Source organism: Paramisgurnus dabryanus, chromosome 2, assembly GCF_030506205.2.
Source record: "Paramisgurnus dabryanus chromosome 2, PD_genome_1.1, whole genome shotgun sequence".
Lineage (NCBI taxonomy): Eukaryota > Metazoa > Chordata > Actinopteri > Cypriniformes > Cobitidae > Paramisgurnus > Paramisgurnus dabryanus.
The window spans coordinates 30,017,068-30,036,492 of NC_133338.1; the positions used below are offsets into that span (position 1 = coordinate 30,017,068).

Sequence of the window (19,425 nt, forward strand, 5' to 3'; positions counted from 1 at the left end):
TGTTTAACAATGTTACAAATGTGACTAATAAGAATCTTTGAAAAATCTAATTTTGAAACAAACAACCAGTTATTGATTTTCAGTTTTTTAAATGTGATGTAAAGGTCCACTGTGTAAATTTTAGCGGCATCTAGCGGTGAGACTGTGAATTGCAACCACACACAGTCCACAGCTTACCTCTTCCTTTCGAAACCCATAGGGCCAAGTTCACAGCGGGGTTTAGAAAATCCAGGACTAGGCCTTAGTTATATTAGGACATTTAAGTCGATTTTACAAACAAACCTTACAAAAGACATTACTGGTGTGCATCTTGGGACAAACAATAGCACTGCCACTGATATGATGTAATTAAAATGTTTTTAAATTAAGGAACCTCAAACATGCATTTTAGTCTGGTAGATAAGCCCTGTTTGGGAAACCAGCCCATGGTGAAGCTATGGTTGCTGCCTCAGGACAAATGTCTTCGTCTGAGACAACTTAGTGACAAAACACGCTCTATAGAACAGTTTGCTGGAAACTGACAGAGCAAATGATGACTTCCAAGTAAGCGAACCAGCGCTGTATGTAGATAAGTGTGTAGGATTTAAAGCATTTTTATTTGTCACATACACAGTTGTATAGAGGCTATATAAATGACAGTCATGTCTACTCCATGGACAGAATAAAAATAATATGTATATGATAAAATAACAGCATATTGTAAAATTAATAAATATTGAGATGAATATACAAGGGAAGAATGTGCAAACAGGTTGTACAAGTAGTGATTTATTAGTAAGACATGTTGGTTTTAAGAGAGTTTGGGAGTTCAAGAGCCTGATGGCCTGAGGGAAGATGCTTCAGTTTTTGCCTACAGGCTACAGAAGCACTTAGCAGATGGCAGCATGGTGAAAAGATAGTTACAGTGGTGGTTGGTAGCCCTTGATGATTTTAACGGCTCTGCTTTTGCTGCGTTTGTGGTAGAGGTCATGTAGAGGGGTTTGAACAGACACTGAGATGCGCTCTCTGCAGGGCTTTGCAGTCTAGACTGGAGTTGTTCCCATAACACACTGAGTTAATACACTTTCTATGGCCCCTGAATAGAAAATTTTTATGATTGCTGATGACTTTAATAGTGGTCGACCGATGTTTTATCATGGCCGATGCTGATTAAAACATATTTACATAATTAATAATTTACATAATAATTAATGTGGATCTAACATCTCAAGGTACTGGTTGAGTAAGTGTGTTTAACCAGTGTGTTGTTGTGTGTGACACAACATAACATCATGTTAAAAAGTGAATAACGATTGGTCATTTTACTGTCTGTCAGACTTTGGCTTTACATTCAGTGATACCGGTTGTCTTTTTATTACAAAAAACAAATTTAAATTGCACCTACTTCCTTGCTAAAAAACAATGTTATTTTGTGTATTTGGTAAAATACAATGTGTTTGCGGGTTTATTGTTCAAAAAACACATTATTTTCCACATATCGTACAGTTTTGTAGCTCCAGATTTCACTCTCTTTGAAAAGCTCTGTATTACTGATCGGCCAGATAATCTTTTTTTGTGATGAATTCCTCTGGCCTGAATACCTCTGACGTCAGCTGGAATATGACGCTCCTTACCATGTTTGAAAGATTCAGTCACAATGCAATGCTAACAGGAGTTAACTTACAGGCTGTGAGTCCAAGCGGGATAAATTATGATAATGTCGGTCTTGTCTACATCACCAATCCCAGGAAGTAAACTGTTGCCTACAATCCGTGCATTTGTTGTAGTCCAAGAAAAGAGATTTACGTTGGAGATGATAATAACTCGTGTCATCATTTACTTTGGGGTACATACATACACCGACGGCAGTACTACTAACATGTATTAACACACGCTTACACAAAGGAAATGTAAAAACATGAATCGGAAAATATGGGCTCTTTGGGTAATAGAAAAATTTACTGGCCGATTGAAAAGAAATACCGGCCAAGGCCGATAAAAAGTCTAAATATCGGCCAATATATTGGCATCTCCAATATATCAGTCTATCACTACTTTTTAATGTCTCAAAAACGGCACATTCTAAGAACAAAACAGTTAATTTAATAGTTGTGTATTATATTGCAGTTCTCTCAAGAGATCCTTCACAATGCACCTTAATAGTGTTTCAGTAACTTGAATAAGTAAATTAAATAAGTCTTATGTCATCTGAGGCTGTTTCCATAAAAACAGCCCATTCTGAAATAAAATTTACATAACAAATTGTGGGAAATATCAGGAAAAATGCCTGTACTTAACACAGATTTTAACAAACAATATGATTATATATACATATTATATATACATTTATTATTGTTATAAATAGGGCTGGGTATCGATTCAGATGTTCCAGATCGAATCGATTTTGATTCACAAGCTATCAAATCGTTTCGATTTCGATTCTCGATTAAATTTTCGATTCTGGTTCCCGGGAAGGTTTTTATACTCGATTCTCGATTCAACTCAATGATTATAGATTTAATACAAATACTATATTTATAAAAAAAGAACAGTGAACAGCAGTTTACAAGTGGGTAATTAATAAAAAGAAATTAAAAGCCACAACACGTCTTGCTTGCGAAATCTAAAATGCTTCCATACCTCCGTTCAATATTTGCGGAAATAAATGTGAAAAAAAAAATCGATTCTGTTCTTTGAGAATCGATTTTTAATCGACCACGTTTTAAAAATCGATTAATCGAAAAATCTATATTTTTTTGCTCAGCCCTAGTTATAAAATATTAAAACAAAAGACTAGAATGTATTAGTGATAAAATAAAAGTAGCCTATAGTCACTTTTTGTTGTTCACTATATTTTAAAAAGAGTCTTATAATTGCCAGAAATATTAAATGTACACACAAATACACTTTAAACATTAAAACTTATATAATAATCAGCGTATCCTTGTATACTGGTCGTGGTTCTCTTCCACTGGTCTCTCTCTCTTCCTCTCGCTCCCTCCCTCTCCCCGCACAGACTAAACTGCACTTCCGGTCGATGAGACGTGGCTACAGTGGAAAATCCTTAAAGAGGAAAAAGTCTGTGTGCTACAGCTGCAGTGCTTTAGGTCTCCACCACAGAAGCGTCTGGATGGCAGGGTCAAGCCGGAGTAAAACCGATAGGAATAGCAGCAGGGTAAGACAAAATTATTACAATGTTATTTTGCGCATTTCTGTGATATGCTGCTATTTTTCGTGGCGTGAAACTTGGTATGGCAGCAGGTTTGCTTTCATCGCCACTTTTATCAAAACAACATAGCGTGTTGCAAGTTTGAACCGCATAGATGCCACTGGCCGTTTATATCAACTTAAATTATAACTTAAATATTGATTTAGCATTTAGGCCTCCTTGTTGTCTAATGTGTTTTGCAACGGTAGCCGATGGTTAAACGTGTCGGACGGTAGTTTTAGAGCCCTGCGGTGAGGAATTTTTGGGAAACTTGCCTCTCCCTCATAGTGAGTGTTCTCACTTGCACGTCCCACGCGGGCTGTCACAACGTACTTATTCAATCAGTTATTGTATAGCTTGTACGTGTTCTTTTTTGAGGTTTTAGTTCCCCGCACTCATTTAACGCACACTAGTAAAACAAAATATTTTTTTCTTTAAATGAATGCATATGCCTACTTTACATAAGTCCTTATTTACTTTACATAAATATTCTATACTTGTGTGATTTATATGCATTTATGTGTAATGCATTTAAACTTTGTTGTTTCAGGTTTTATTTTGTACTGAAGCGTCACTGATTCATCTGAAATGATTTGTTCATTGTTATTACACGACTCTCAGGAATGCTGGATTCTAAGTGTTCAGTCGTGATATTCCTTGTTCTTTTCTCGATATATAAAACTGATAACACACCGCCCATCCGTGTACAGTGAATCATTTTGACCAGTACTTCCTCTGTTTAATTTACAGTATCACTCCTATGCTTCTCTTCTCATGTCAGACTTGAGTTTGCCACAAATGAAGCTGTCTGATGTAGATATAATGTAATAATAATAAAAAATACCCAATTATTCCTAATAGTAAGTAGTATTATTAAGCATTTAATTATATACTGCCAAAACATGTGGTGGTGGTTTTCCAGACAGGGATTAGATCAGATTAGACGAGACTAGGCCTTGGTTATATTAGGACATTTAAATAGTTTTTACAAACTTACTGTACAAAAATATTACCAGTGTGTACCATCTTGAGACAAAATACTGTTGCTGATATATTTTAGATATTTCGTTGCAAACTGTTTATATTTAATGCAGCTCACACATGCATTTTAGTCTGGAACTAGACTTATTAGGCCCTGTCCGGTGGTATTTGTTTTAACAGTGTGCATGCAATGACAATAAAAAAAAATCATTCTTTCTTTTCAGATACCATGTTATATTTCTATTAAGATTATTTTTCATGTTTTTGTTGTGAGGCACAAAAATGTTTGCTGTGACTGATTTGTATCTGTACTGTTTGTTTTGTTGGGGGATTGCATGTTGGAGGGGAAGTGCCAAATCTTATTAAACTAATCAAATCTTTCCACCTCATGAAATTTTGTTTGAAGGCTCCTCTCTACCTTACAGCAATGTTCCTCCCGAGTGCCTTGCGGAGGTCTGGGCTGATGAGTGTGGGACCAGAGAGGCCCATGTGGGCAGTTGCTGTACTTCTCGTTGCTGCCGCCCTGCTGGCTGTCACCTCCACTTCATCCTTTGGTGGAAAATTGATAGCTCAGACTGCTATGACCCAAACAAAGACTGCACCTGCAGGGCCAGGTCCATGGACCACTAAGGACTTTTTAGATGTCCAGTACCTGAACGAGCTGTTCCTCATAGATAACTTGGATGTTTGGTTATGTTCGCTTGTGGGATCGATTGCCATCGGGCTCAGTGGGGTCTTTCCACTCTTAGTGATACCTATTGAAGCTGGAACAACCCTAAAAACGGAGGGTAGGTCACAGTTTTAATCCTGCATTTGTGGGTGTGTAAGTGTCTCATTGTAACCGCTCATCTAGGATCGAGTTGCACAATGACCATGTCAGGTCAGGTACAAGTAGCATTGTCTTACTATGAAATCTGATCCAAATATTATTGTGGTGTCATAATACAAGCTGATAGGCAGGAATCATTTTTTTGTGACACTTTTTTTTAATTATGAGACCTTTGTGGCCATCCTGTGCAAGACATCTATAACAAGATTGCTTCTGAAAACAAACACTTTTCTTTTTGTGATAAGAAAGATGGAATGGGAGCAAAGCGAAGAATAAGCAAACCCAATAATAAAATCTGAAGAGAGCCTGTTGGTAGATATGAAGGTTTTTGTAGAGCAGTCATTTTACAATAGTCAGTGCTTTTCTGGTGCTTCCTTATTTTACTTTAAGAAAAAAAATTCTCCTGATACCTCATTCCCAGTTTTTTTTTTTTTTTTTTTTGTTCCTAGGAACATGCAGTTAAAATACTTCAATAAAATGTCTCCTCTTTATACTCCAAACCTAAAATTAATCTCCTTCTTCCTGGTAATGCTACAATCGACACTACTATCTATCAACTAAGTAACTTTATAGCCTGGTAACCTAACTGCTCTTAAACCTGCAGTTTTGTATGTGTGGGCACGAGTATGATTCACTAAAAGCCCAACAGTCAATGGTAAATGCATGAGCAGACCTGTTTCATTTTTAGTGATGATTTTGACATGATAAATAACCTTAAAAAAAACTGAGCAAGCTTGACCTATAAAAGAATTTAAACAACAACATTGAGTAAGGCAACTGGAACTACTTTATCTAGACCAGCCTGCCATGGTGCATTGGACGTTTAAGAGTAATCCAAATCATCTGCGAATATGAAAGGCAAAAAGGGCATGCACAGACATTATATGGTTGACAGGTCACTCTCTAAAGAGATGTAAGTGGTGCTTGCCAAAACGTTTGTCTGGGATAATGTCAGTGATGCAGAAATAGATTGGACTGTGGCACTGAATCCCATTTAGGGCGTACATCATTTTAACTTGCTAATGTAGGGTACAGTGGATAGAAGGTTAGCTGGAATTGTGGTCCGTTTAGGTGTGTCCTGTGACTGTCCCACAGAGGCTTAGACTCACCCACATGGTTTTAGAAGCGGTGGTAATAAATTACACTGCTAGATATTTTAGGCCTGTTACATTCCCACAAACTCTGTGTAATGATTAAGGTTGCAAAACTAGCTTGCTTAACCTGCCAGGCTTTGGAAACTGAGGACAAAACGATAAATAACAATGAAATGCATACTGTATGCAGAATTTATTAAAAATTAAGTTGCATTTATGTTTGAGACGTTTTGCAACTTGGGAATTCAGTTGTCATCACAAAAGACCAAAATGTTGCATGTAAAGCACTTCAGATAATGTTCATTTGAAGATCTGCTGATGCTTTTGCTGTTTTCAGCTGGATGTCAGAAGCTGAAGAAGCTGCTGAGTTTTGCCATTGGCGGTCTCCTTGGTGACGTATTTCTCCACCTCCTGCCTGAAGCGTGGGCTTACACTTCCAGCTTTGGTGAGAATTCTCACATTATATATAACATTTGCTGTTGTTCATGCACAAATTCATTATATCATCTGTCCCAGTCTTCCTTTCTATTCCTATCTCTTGGTCTCCTCTATTTTCAACCCTTTTTTGTGAAGCCCAGTGGATTTAAGCATAATTCTTGCTTGTCTTTTTTTACCATTTTCCCCCTGGAATGGAATCATCTGGTATGTGGTATTTTCATGTAAAATGCAAAGATGCATGGTGGAGATGTTTTTAAAAATAGATGCAAATGCATAATGAGCCCAATTTTATAGCAGTTAAAATAAGGCGTGATGATAATATAATTGCACAAGACTCTTTCTTATCTCTACTGTACACACCATGATGATGTTAACTGAAGTTGCTATCTCCATAACTACGGCCCAAATTGATGTGTGGATAAAGTTCACCCAAAAATGAAAACTCTCAATTTACTCACTCTCATGCCATCCCAGATAACAAAATTTTTTTAAGAGAAAACCGTTTATATTTCAGTTTTACTCTGAAAACGAGGTGGCACATTAACTTCAAACTTCAAATCTCATTGGTACTTGCACATCTTGTGTCATGCAAATGAAAGCTAGTGACTAGACACCAAGTACCAATGAAAATTGAAGCTTGATGTGTTGCCATGTTTTACCGTATCACTCAAATCTGTTTGAGTCCAAAATATTAATCCATCAGAAGAACATGCATTATTACTTTAATGATGGATGTACTGTTTGTGCTTGTAGGGGCGGTTTCCCAGACAGGGATTAGACTAGTCCTAGACGAAAATAAATGTAAGACTTGTCCAAACAAAACAACTTGCAATGACATATCTTAAAATACATCAGTGCCCTTTGTTTTGCCTCAAAATGCACACAAGTAATGTTTTTAGTAAGGCATGTTTGTTAAAGGTTATATTTCCTGTTAACATATAAATTAAGGCCTAGTCCTGGCTTAAGCTAATATCCATGTAAGCAGCTAGTTCCATTTAAGAAGTTAACATGATGGAATTTGAATGGACAATTTGTTTTTGTTCACCTATACTTCTAAGATGGTATAAGGGTGGGTAAATTGAGAATTAAAATTTTAGGGTGAATATTTTTGTTTAGTTGTTAAAATGAATGTATCTTGAAGTTGATTTTAATATTTTAAAATGTCACCTTTTTTAATATTTAAAAGGCTTTTGTCTGTATGTTTGTTTTGGAAATGCTGCATAGATGGGTGCCACAGACACTTCAGAGCACAGGGCTTGTGGGTGGTAGGGGGTCTACTCTCCTTCCTGATCTTGGAGAAGATGTTTCCTGATCAAGACAGTGAGCCAGAGAATAAAGATGCTTCTCAAAGAGCCACCGTAAGTTATACATGTGCCTTTGTCCTCTGTCTGTACTCTGTAGTGTAACATTTCTACTTATTAAGCAGATTTTTTTCCAAAGCAATATACAAAGTGTCTTTCTTCCAAAACATAAGTGCATTGATCCAACGGGGCTGTGAATAATTGCAAGATTTCCAGTTTTTCCCACATTTGTAACATTTTGGCTTCTTTTAGCATTTGAAAGGAAAAGTATACCCAAAAATTTAAGTTAGCCCATAGTTTGCTGCCATCATGCCACTCTGGGTGTATATGCCTTTCTGTTTTTAGCTGAACGTGGTCAGAGTTATATTAAATAATATCTTTGCTCTTCCTTGCTTTATGGCAAAATGCATATGTATTATATGCATAAAGAAACCGCTCTATATTTGAATATGGCAATCCCTTAAAAACATGAAATCTCACACGAGAAACCAATTATTAACTTGGAATATTGAATGTTAGTTGACTGCAGTGGGACATTGCATTTCTGAGCCTCATGGGGGAGCCAAAGTATGACTGTGGAGTTATGCACTTACAGTTCACTGTGACTCTTGTTCATACTCTATAATTTATACACAAACTATGTAAAACATGCTTCTATAGTTAATACAGGTGCTGGATAAAAACGAACATTTAAAAAAAATATAGAATGTAGCTACAGTTGGTTTATAAATGTTTTTTTTTTCTTGGTGTGGGAATTATGTGTTGTCTTTACCAGGGTCATTGGATGAGATTTATTGAAGTATTAAACGGTGTGTTGAAATATTTGTAAAGTGCATATTTTGTAAAGCAAATATTTGTATGTTGTATCACCTCAACAGGGTTTGTAAACCATTCATGACCCCCATTTACTTCCATAGTATTCCTTTATCCTACTATGGAAGTAAATGGGGCTCATGAGCGGTTTGGTTTCAAACATTCCTCAAACTATCTTCCTAAACATCTTTTTTAATCATCCTTTGATTTAATTATACTTTATTCTCGCCATGAATATAGCCGTTGAAGCTGGTATGGCGTTAAGATAGTTAGTTAGTTTCTTTCTTTCTTTCTTTCTATCTTCCTTAGTGTTTATCAGAACAAAGAAATTTTATACAGGTTTGTAACAACAAGGGTAAGTGATAAGCGAATTGTAATTTTTGGTGAACTATCCCTTTAATATTTCAGCTTCAAGCAATTACAAAAGTGCTGCAGGTTATGATGCACTTGCAGTCAATATTAACGAAAAAATCAATATTATATTTTCACACAATGTATTATTTAGGATGATTTTATGTAGAAAGCGGCAAGTGACGACAAGACATGAGCTGTGTTTTCCCAGGCAGGGTCACAAATTTGCCATTGACTCTACAGCTATAAGACCTGTAAGATTTCACTGTGGGTCACTCTAAAAAACAAACGGTGCTATATAGCACCAAAACAGTTGCTTTGGATCGTAACGATAGAAGAACCATTTTTAGTGCCATATAGCACCGGTGAAGAACCAGTGAAGCACCAGTGAAGCACCTGTGTAGAACCATATAGTGCTATGTAGAACCATATGTGGTGCTATATGGCCCCTATATGGTTCTACACTGGTGCTTCACTGGTGCTTCACTGGTGCTTCACTGGTTCTTCACCGGTGCTATATGGCACTAAAATGGTTCTTCTATCGTTACGATCCAAAGCAATTGTTTTGGTGCTATATAGCACCGTTTGTTTTTTTAGAGTGTAGGTGTGTGGACCTATCCAATGTGACTTAGAATTAAAAACCAAATATTCTAGAAAAGGTCATGCAGCTCCTTGTTTTTGTGGAAATTCACATCACAATTGGTTTGGTGACACTGCTTGTTTTGGTGTATAAACCCACACATATGGAGGAAGCAAATAGTCTAGACTCAATAACTGATGCTGTCAGAGCCAGAAATCATGTGGTATGAATCACTGTTAGTGCCAGACACATGTACTAAGCACTATGAATCATGTACTGTTGAAATACCCACAGAACCTTTTCTGTCACTCAGAAACTTTAAACACCTTTCTTCTGGGCTACTTTCAAAGCATTGCATCAGTCTCAAACCAACACACGCGTGTGCGCGCACACATTGTTCAATTTCTCAAACTTCAGCCTGACAAATCTGAAAGCTGAAAGTCAAGGCCACGAACTGCGGTTTAGTTTGCTTGCTTTCTATTATAATCACTGCTTGCGTTGTACTTATGTAAAACAGCTATGTAATCTGCACAGTGCAACAGATAAGCAACTTAAAAATACTTGCACATCACACAAGCAGTGTTTTCTTTACCTATTCTTTTAATTTTGTTTCTCTTTCTTTTTGTCTGGTTAGATCCTCTTCGTGAATCAACAAAAGAGTAGACACTTGAAGATTTGTGCGCGAAATGTGCTTCAGTAATGTCACTTCCAAAGAATCTTAAGTAGCCATGGACACTTTAATGTCTTGATCATGAAATGATAACATTAAACTTGACTAACAGACAAGGAAAAACATAATAAAGTAAAATAACACTCAACGAACAAAGCACAGTTTTAAGGAAGCAGATAAAAAAAACATAAGATTAAACTTAGTTTAACAAGTTTTTTATTATTTTTAAGTCGTTCAACAGGTTTAATAACCTTCCACTTTTCAATTTTACTCTACTTCATGTACAATAAATTCCAAAATGTTATTTAAAAAAAGAAAACATTGGCTTTATTCTCATATTTACATTTATGAATGTAACATTTCCCCATTATAAACAAATTATTCAATATACATTTAATTAGTTTATCTCCCATTATACCAAAAATATAATTTTTAGAAAACTGAGATATCGGAACAATTGTACTTTTTAGGCTACTCCTACATACCGGACTGAAAAGAATTACTATACACTCTAAAAAACAAACGGTGCTATATAGCACCAAAACAGTTGCTTTGGATCGTAACGATAGAAGAACCATTTTTAGTGCCATATAGCACCAGTGAAGCACCAGTGAAGCACCAGTGAAGCACCAGTGAAGCACCTGTGTAGAACCATATAGTGCTATGTAGAACCATATGTGGTGCTATATGGCCCCTATATGGTTCTACACTGGTGCTTCACTGGTGCTTCACTGGTGCTTCACTGGTTCTTCACCGGTGCTATATGGCACTAAAATGGTTCTTCTATCGTTACGATCCAAAGCAATTGTTTTGGTGCTATATAGCACCGTTTGTTTTTTTAGAGTGTACACTCTAAAAAAACAAACGGTGCTATATAGCACCAAAACAATTGCTTTGGATCGTAACGATAGAAGAACCATTTTAGTGCCATATAGCACCAAAACAATTGCTTTGGATCGTAACGATAGAAGAACCATTTTAGTGCCATATAGCACCGGTGAAGAACCAGTGAAGCACCAGTGTAGAACCATATAGGGGCCATATAGCACCACATATGGTTCTACATAGCACTATATGGTTCTACACAGGTGCTTCACTGGTGCTTCACTGGTTCTTCACCGGTGCTATATGGCACTAAAAATGGTTCTTCTATCGTTACGATCCAAAGCAACTGTTTTGGTGCTATATAGCACCGTTTGTTTTTTAGAGTGTATGTCAAAAAACAAATGTACTGTTGTTTCAATTTCAGAAATAAAACCAACTTGTAAAATTTACTTAAAAAAGCAGTACATTTTATAAAAAAATCCTTGTAATAATTTGCACGAACTTTAAGTAAAACTTACTTACTAAAATCAAATTATATCTACTTAATGCAGGAAAAACATTTGTCAAATAATTAAGTAAATGTCACTTAATTGTTTTTATTTCAGAAGTTAGATTTATTTTAATTGTTTAGGTAAAGTCTATTACTTTTTTGAATATTGAAGCATTGCTGCCCTAAAATATATTAAATAAATTTGTTTAATGATTGTATGGTAGCTTGTATTTACTGTTTGTTTTCTTTAACCTCATTCTATGGACTTAGTTACTCTTAGTACGAAATTTATGACTAACTATTAGGGATGGGACGGTATGAAAATTTCATATCATGATTATAGTGACCAAAGTTATCAATATTATCATGGTTTTGTTTAAATGAGATGGAAATGTTCAAAAAGATCTGATACACACACTGAAAACATTTGAACAAGTTTATTTAAAAAAAAATCACAATTTTATATTTCATGTCCCTGAAATTATTTATGTGGTAAAAAAATAAATAAATCTGTTTATTAAGTTGAATGAATACAATACATTAGCGCATTTTCAAAATCATGGTAATCAAACACGGTTGTAATGATAATTAAATTTTAAATGATAATACTAACCGTCAGGACATTTTATCGTGGTTAATCGTGAAACCGGTAATCGTCCCATCCCTACTCTGAAAAAAATGATTCATTGAATTTAATCTTTTTTTTTTTTTTTAAGGTAAGTGGTTGCAATCAATTTATTTAAGCTACATTTAAACAAAAGTTTTATCTTTTATTTTACTTAACTAATCTTTTTTGTTTAAATGTAGCTAAATAAATTGAATAATTTAAATAAATTGATTGCAACCACTTACCTTAAAAAAATTGATTAAATACACTGAAAAAATGATTCATTGAAAGTCAGTCACTGAATAATCTGGATTCTCCATAGAAACTGATACAAAACTGCTGCTTGACATGCATTGTCAGCACTTTGGAGAGAAATGCACTAAAATGTACTTAACAGGGTTCATGTAAGGAAACATTTATCATTGACTTCACAAAATTATCATTTAAAACAAAACCACATCAATAATATAAGAGCTTAAACCTTTATAACATTTTATTAACAAATATTTAAGTAGTTACATTTCTTACCAGTTCTTTTTCTGTGAAAAAGCTTAAATCAATTATGCAGGCGCAAAGGATTGCGGGTATTCCTTACAACATGTGCAAATAAATGTAAGTTAATTTTACTCTACTGTTTTAGTTTAATGGCTTTTATATGCTTAAGTTAAATTAACTCAGATTTTTTACTTGAACGCACTAAAGTTTTTGATTAAAATGTACTTGATTTTCTAGGACTATGTTCAATGAGTATAAAACATTTAAATATTACAAGAAAATATATAATACGACTTACTATTCCCACACAGTTCATTTTGTGTTGATTATCATTTTATTGAGGAAAATCTAGTTCTCAAATTGTTAATATTACCATGTAGAAATTATGAGGATTAAAGGAACAGTATGTAAGAAATGTATATCAATTAATCATAATGTCTAGTGATATATCAGAGCCATTTTAAGAAATCATTTTCATTTCAAATACTTATATCACTGACAACAGTGGTCCGGCCAGGATATTGTCATTTAAAAAGTGGAGTTTTAGCCATCAACTGATGTTAATGTTGTCATGTTGTGTATTGGCCACCAGTTGTGTGATTGTAGTACCAGTTTTGGCCACAATCCTACATACTGTTCCTTTAATCTAATATATTTTCCCACACAAAAGTTTATTTTTTTCAGTATACAATATTATATAAATACAATATTAAATCTATATCCCAGCAATTCTAAGGATGGGTAAAGATTTTAAAGTGTACTTCCTTGCCTTTAGGAGGTATCGAGAAAAAACGACATAGTCCTTGTTAACAGAGATCTTGGAAAACATTCAAAATGCATTATTTAGATTATTTTTGATTGGAAATTTCTCTTGAGTTAACAGCGCATATTCATTTATTTGATAACATATACTCCTAATAAAATCCTGCTCATTTATTTTTAAGAAGGGTAGATGTGGAACCACATTTTAAATTGGGCAATTAATTTCTGACCAACATAACAAATGCCTTAGGAATACTCTTCAATACCATATCATACTTCTTGCTCACATTGAAATGTATATTTTTTCAAATATTTTTTTTATAAAGTTGCCTTTTTAGTTTTTGGATTCCTAAAATTAATTTAGCTTCATCTGTGATTTGAATTTGTTCATGAATGTCAGTGAGTTGAATCTGGTTGTGTCTCTGATTTGAATCTGGATGTTAGTGTCTGTGCCATTTGTCTTGCCTATGGGAGACCTAGAGTTTGATTGATACCTTCAGCTCTGTTTAGGTTGCTATAAATAGCATCTAGGAGGAAGCGGCTGCCACCAGCATTCCATCAGCAGTCAGACAGGCCACAGAAGTCAGCCATGGCACACAGAAACCACAGCTTTGAGACCTTATTTTCTGTGGGTTAAAGCAGAATATCTCATTTTGCTATTTCAGAGAATAAGAAATGATGCTCATGGGTTTTTTACACAGCAAGGTTTTGTCAGCCGTTAGTATCTCTGTTCTTTTGTCTGCTTTTATCTTTCTTTCATTGTGTTTAAGACATGTACAGGAGCATTTCCTCATGAAATCTCTACTCTTGTGTTCCATTAAAAAGTCATCACATAACCACACGTTCCATTTTTTTAATTAATTCATGTAAGGCTTTAATAAACATCAAGCTTCACACAATTGACCATGTGACCCAATATTTTCATTTAAAAGAAGTCTAGTGCTTTATTTTGCCTGAATGTGACATTCATCCTTCATTTTCTTTGGCAAATGTCTAAATACCAGTGAAATTAAGGTGTTTTTGTCTTCAGTATAGGCGTGAAATGAGCCTGCTTGTTGTGGAATTAACCCAGATTTGTTAAAATAGCTTTTCTTCTCTCTTTATCCCAGCCCTGTTTAACAGATCTGAACAGCGAGGTTTCTGTGTCTTCACAAACAAATGGCATCTGCTCTAACAACAACTCCGACTCCAAGCCAAAGACTGACATCAGCCCTTATGCAGAGCCAGAGAAAATCAAGGTTAGATAAAGCTCAAATAATTCATGCATTATTGCCCATGTTTAGACATTGCAGTCTTATTACAATGCACATTAAAAGCTCTCTATAATTATTAGAGACAAGTATGCTATTTTTAATCTGTTCTAAGATTGTGTTATTTACTTGTTTACTGCATTTTCAAGTTTGTTTTTATTTCTTCAGACTAGTGGTTATCTAAACCTTCTTGCTAACTGCATTGATAACTTTACCCATGGGTTGGCAGTGGCAGGAAGCTTCTTGGTGAGCAGAAAGGTAAGAGTATACAAAGACCAGTTTCACATGAAAGTCATCTAGCATTCATTCATGCATATCAGTTTGAAGTCTTACATACAGTACGCATACTTCCCATATTTACCTTCCCCTTTGTTTTTTGCCCCTATTCTACATCATGTTATTCATGCTTTCTGTAATGTGAGAATATTCTGCAGGTCATTTTATCAGAGGAGATCATTTATAAGTGAGATATAGTGGTGTTACTGTGGGTATATTTATAGCGCAGCAGTATTTATATGGGTTTCTGAAGTTGACGTCCAGGTGGAGAAGCATAAGGCTCCCAGCATGCGTGGGGTGGGAAATTGAGAGGAAATGGACTGCGTGCAATAGAAATACACAACACACTTTATCACATTCGCTCACTGGATTGGTTGTACATATTTGGCTGCAGATATTCAATGGAAAGCATTGGTAAATAACTGTGCCATTTTACTGTTTTCTCTAACTCCCCCACAACTTCTGTTGATATTTCAGTTAAACGTATGTGCCAAATAAAACATTGTCTTGGTTAATATTATAACTCTCTTTAACCTTGTGTGTTTACACTTTCCCTGCTATAGATGAATTGGAAAATAAGGTTATAATAAGATGATATATACTGACTGAGGGCTTTACAGTACCTTACTCTTCTCTGTCTTTAAAGGTTGGTGTCTTGACCACACTCGCTATTCTGCTTCACGAGATTCCCCATGAGGTATTTTTTACTCTCTTTCTCTCTCACTTTTTGAGTTGCAGTAAAGTAATTATAAAAGTAAATTAATTTCTAAAGTAATTTATAGCTGGTTAATAAAATTTATTGAAGCTAATCTGATTAAGTAATGCCTTCTATTCAAAGAGTTGTTGTTCATATGATGTTCGTTATCGTTAGAAAGTAATCTGGTACCTTACATTTGAACAAAAAACACACAATGTTTAATTTCCGTACAAAAATATGTTGGTCTTTGTGGAAAGGTGGGAGATTTTGCCATTCTGCTACGAGCAGGTTTTGACCGTTGGAAAGCCGCCCGTATGCAGCTATCTACAGCACTAGGAGGAGTCTTGGGGGCTTGTTTTGCTCTTTGCTCCCAATCACAGCATGGGGCAGGTAAGGCACAACAATGCCAGACTATGTCTTTAAACTTTGATGTCAGTATCAATGTTCTGCATTATTTCTATGGAAATGCCGTACACTTTAACCTACCTTGACTTTTAGCTGCTATTCGTGTTTTGGGTTTGCCAGAAATAATTCTGCTCTTATGTCTCTGTAGAGAATGCTACTGCTTGGATCTTGCCCTTCACCTCGGGTGGATTTCTTTACATTGCCTTGGTTAATGTGGTACCTGATCTATTAGAGGAGACCAATCCTAGGTAAGCCGTTACACTCGTATTGCACTAATATTACATCATGCAGTATGAAGTGCAAAACCCTCTAAATGCATCTGACTTGTTTTCTTGTAAATTGGCACTTTTTATCAGACCCTAATGGATTCTGCCAAGTCCCTGTTATTTCTGAGTGGCCTGAGGATGGGGTTAAGCACATTTTTAGCTAAAGTATTTGTTGAACATATAATACACCCCAAAAGCATTTGGTTAATATCATTCTCATTTTTGACGAAGGTGGCATTAAGCTACTTTTGCATTTGAGCTTTGCATGTAGCTTGCCCTTAAAGGGATAGTTCCCCTAAAAATGGAAAATTCTTCTAAACCTGTATGAGTTTCTCTATTTTGTTGAACACAAATATATGTATAATATAAAAGTGCTAGCGCCAGACCCGGAGATCAGCTGAATTGATTCCAAAATGGAAAGATTCAAATGTTTAACTCTAGGGAAGCTGGAAAATTAGCATATTTTCAAAAAAAAAAACGTGGAATGTCCCTCTAATACTACAGTGTAAATAATTACAAAGCTAAATCGAGTGCTTGTTAAGTAATCTTTCAATAACGATCCATGCTGAAATACTTCCCCTAATTTACATATTGTCCATAAATGTGTCCCATGTTTCCACAGGAACTCATTTCAGCAGGTTCTGCTGCTCTTTTGTGGGATAGCAGTCATGGCTTTTCTATCATTCATCATAGAATAAACACAGGCGTTTGCTGCTCTTATCAAGGTACATCTAGCATACTGGAGGACTTCATTTTTTCATCTTGGAGACAGTTCAGCACTCTTTAAGCTTAACATAGACAATTTTGTCAATCCCAAAGACAATGTAAGGGGTGTAAGTGGAAAGAAACAACCTTGACAATCAGGCACGTATCCTTTACATACCGTCTGTGTTGTCCCAATGAAATTTAGACTGAATCTGTGATGCTTTATAGGTCCCAGCTTAGGTTTCTCTCATAAAAAAAGAGCAGAAATGTGTATGGTTTGTGCAGTGGACTGTTATGCCTCGTAGATTATGAACAAACTTGTTACAAGTGCCAGAATGTTTTTAATCATATAAAGTCTCTGTTGTCAGAAGGTCACAAAAATCTATATAATTTGCTTTGATAAAAGTACTAATGTGCGTGTGATGTGCAGGTTTTACGTAAGATTCAACACTAATTTAATTTAGACACTCCAGATTCTGTTATCAAAGACAAAACATGTGCTGCATAGACTTACCTAATAAGATTTTGGAGGACATTATCATTAAACGGGATTATTTGTTTCCATTAAGCTGCTGCTGCCTCACTGTCATTAGTGATTCCAAGCAAGATGAACATACATAAGCTCCCTGTGCACACCTCACTTTGTTAAAAAAACAAACTGTTTTATTTGACTCCATATTATATCATTTGTAGAGTCCTCAATGAACACACTCCATATGCCAAACATGCTCTTTAAAATTCTTGTGTATTATTCCATCTTGTGTTTCTTTTTCTACAGTATTTAGTTTTTGTTATCAGTTGTGTTTTGATAGCCACTACACTGCTTCATTTTACCTTTTATTGGACTGATTTTCATACAGTTTATTGTGGTTGTGGCATTGCAATTGACAATCTTAAGTGGTTCAGAGTGACTTGGTGGATTATTCTACGTTAACTGACTTTGTGCCATTTTATATATGTAGGCCATTTTTAAAAGAGTTTTTTTGTCATAGTTCTGTATATGAAATGTTACTGAAAAAGCGTTATGAACCCATCACTTGGCAACAACGTATTGCCAGAATGTAAATATTTAAACAAAAAGAGATTATATATATTTATTCTGTCATTTTGAAAGTTTTAAGATCTCAAAGTCCCTTCATTGTTATTGTTGAAATAAAGAAAAGTTACTGTTTGACTTAAATCTGCTGTCTCATTTTTTTTTGTGTGTGTATTGTTTGCATGCAGCTTTTACTATGTGCTATTGATATTCAGTGCTGTAGAAACTGCTTTTAGAAATGGATCAATAGTATTGAACCTGAATGTATTTCATAACTTTTGTTTTGACACGTTGTCTGTCAGTAGCATAAAGGCAGTTATGAAAGATCAACTTCCAATTATTTCTGTTTAGTCCAAAACAACACTGAAAATGCATGTCTATTGAAAGAAAAATAGATTTACCTTTCTCTGTAGTTTTCCTTAAGTTGGTTCACCACAAAGTTTAACTATTCTGAGCTGTTCATATGGTGCTTTAACCATTTAGAGCTTTTACCATTTCAGGATAACCATATAACCACTATAGGAAACTTGCAATATCTTTTATTGTTGCTTTGTCTTTGCACTCCTAAACTTAATTATAAAGTAGTATACATTACACACACTGGATGATGCATGCTTGAGTGTCAGTCTTTAGTCTGAAACTAAAGAGCTAATGAACTCCAGTGACATTTAGCAGTTTTTGTGTGAAAGTTGTACACTCTCAGAAATAAAAGTACAAAACTGTACCTTTTCTGTCACTGGGGCTGTACCCTTTCAAAAAGTACAGATTTGCACCTAAGGATTTCATTTAAGTACCTCAGTATACATTCTGGGACCAAAGAGAGCTTATTAGTACCTCAAAAATACATATTAGTATCTCAAAGGTACATATTGGTGCTAAATGTTTACATATCTGTACCTTATGGTCCATACAATTACCTTCTTAAAGGGTGCTGCCACACTGACAGCTAGGGTACATATTTTGACTTTTTTCTAACATTGTAGGTCCTTAAGGTACGGTAATCTACCCAAAATTATATTCTGTTTTGTATTCCTGTAAAGGTACCAAACGGAAACTTAGGGTACAGCCCCAGTGACAGAAAAGGTACAGTTTTGTACCTTTTTTTCTGACAGTGTAACTAAACTTAAGGCATATACTGTACCTGCTCAGGGACCATACATTTATTGAAAGTTATGTCATATTCTTTGGATGTTACATACACGTGCAAAGGGTTTGTTATGTAATGATTCCCTTGAGATTGCTACCTCTACCATTATGCATCATCCAACACATTTGTCAATTAGCAATCAAGTCATCTGTTACAGGTCAATCTATACTTGTCCCTCTTTGCTACTATTCCTTTTTTGTGATCTTTTTATTTTTTTGGA

The 19,425-nt window shown here is 35.2% G+C and overlaps 1 protein-coding gene across 2 annotated transcripts; it reads left to right on the forward strand.

The window, feature by feature from the left end:
- Positions 1 to 2,997: 2,997 nt before the first annotated feature.
- Positions 2,998 to 18,196, forward strand: slc39a13 (solute carrier family 39 member 13). 2 transcript variants are annotated; one of them, XM_065267649.1, is made up of 10 exons: positions 2,998 to 3,154; positions 4,575 to 4,956; positions 6,429 to 6,536; positions 7,754 to 7,887; positions 14,533 to 14,661; positions 14,842 to 14,931; positions 15,596 to 15,646; positions 15,904 to 16,036; positions 16,200 to 16,299; positions 16,940 to 18,196. In XM_065267649.1, the coding sequence occupies exons 1-10, from the start codon at positions 3,017 to 3,019 to the stop codon at positions 17,013 to 17,015; spliced, it is 1,341 nt and encodes a 446-aa protein (XP_065123721.1). In that variant the 5' UTR covers positions 2,998 to 3,016; the 3' UTR covers positions 17,016 to 18,196. The 2 variants fall into 2 exon arrangements, with proteins under 2 accessions (XP_065123721.1, XP_065123722.1); XM_065267650.2 differs by having other exon boundaries at positions 3,013 to 3,154; positions 4,594 to 4,956.
- The last annotated feature ends 1,229 nt before the right edge of the window (positions 18,197 to 19,425 follow it).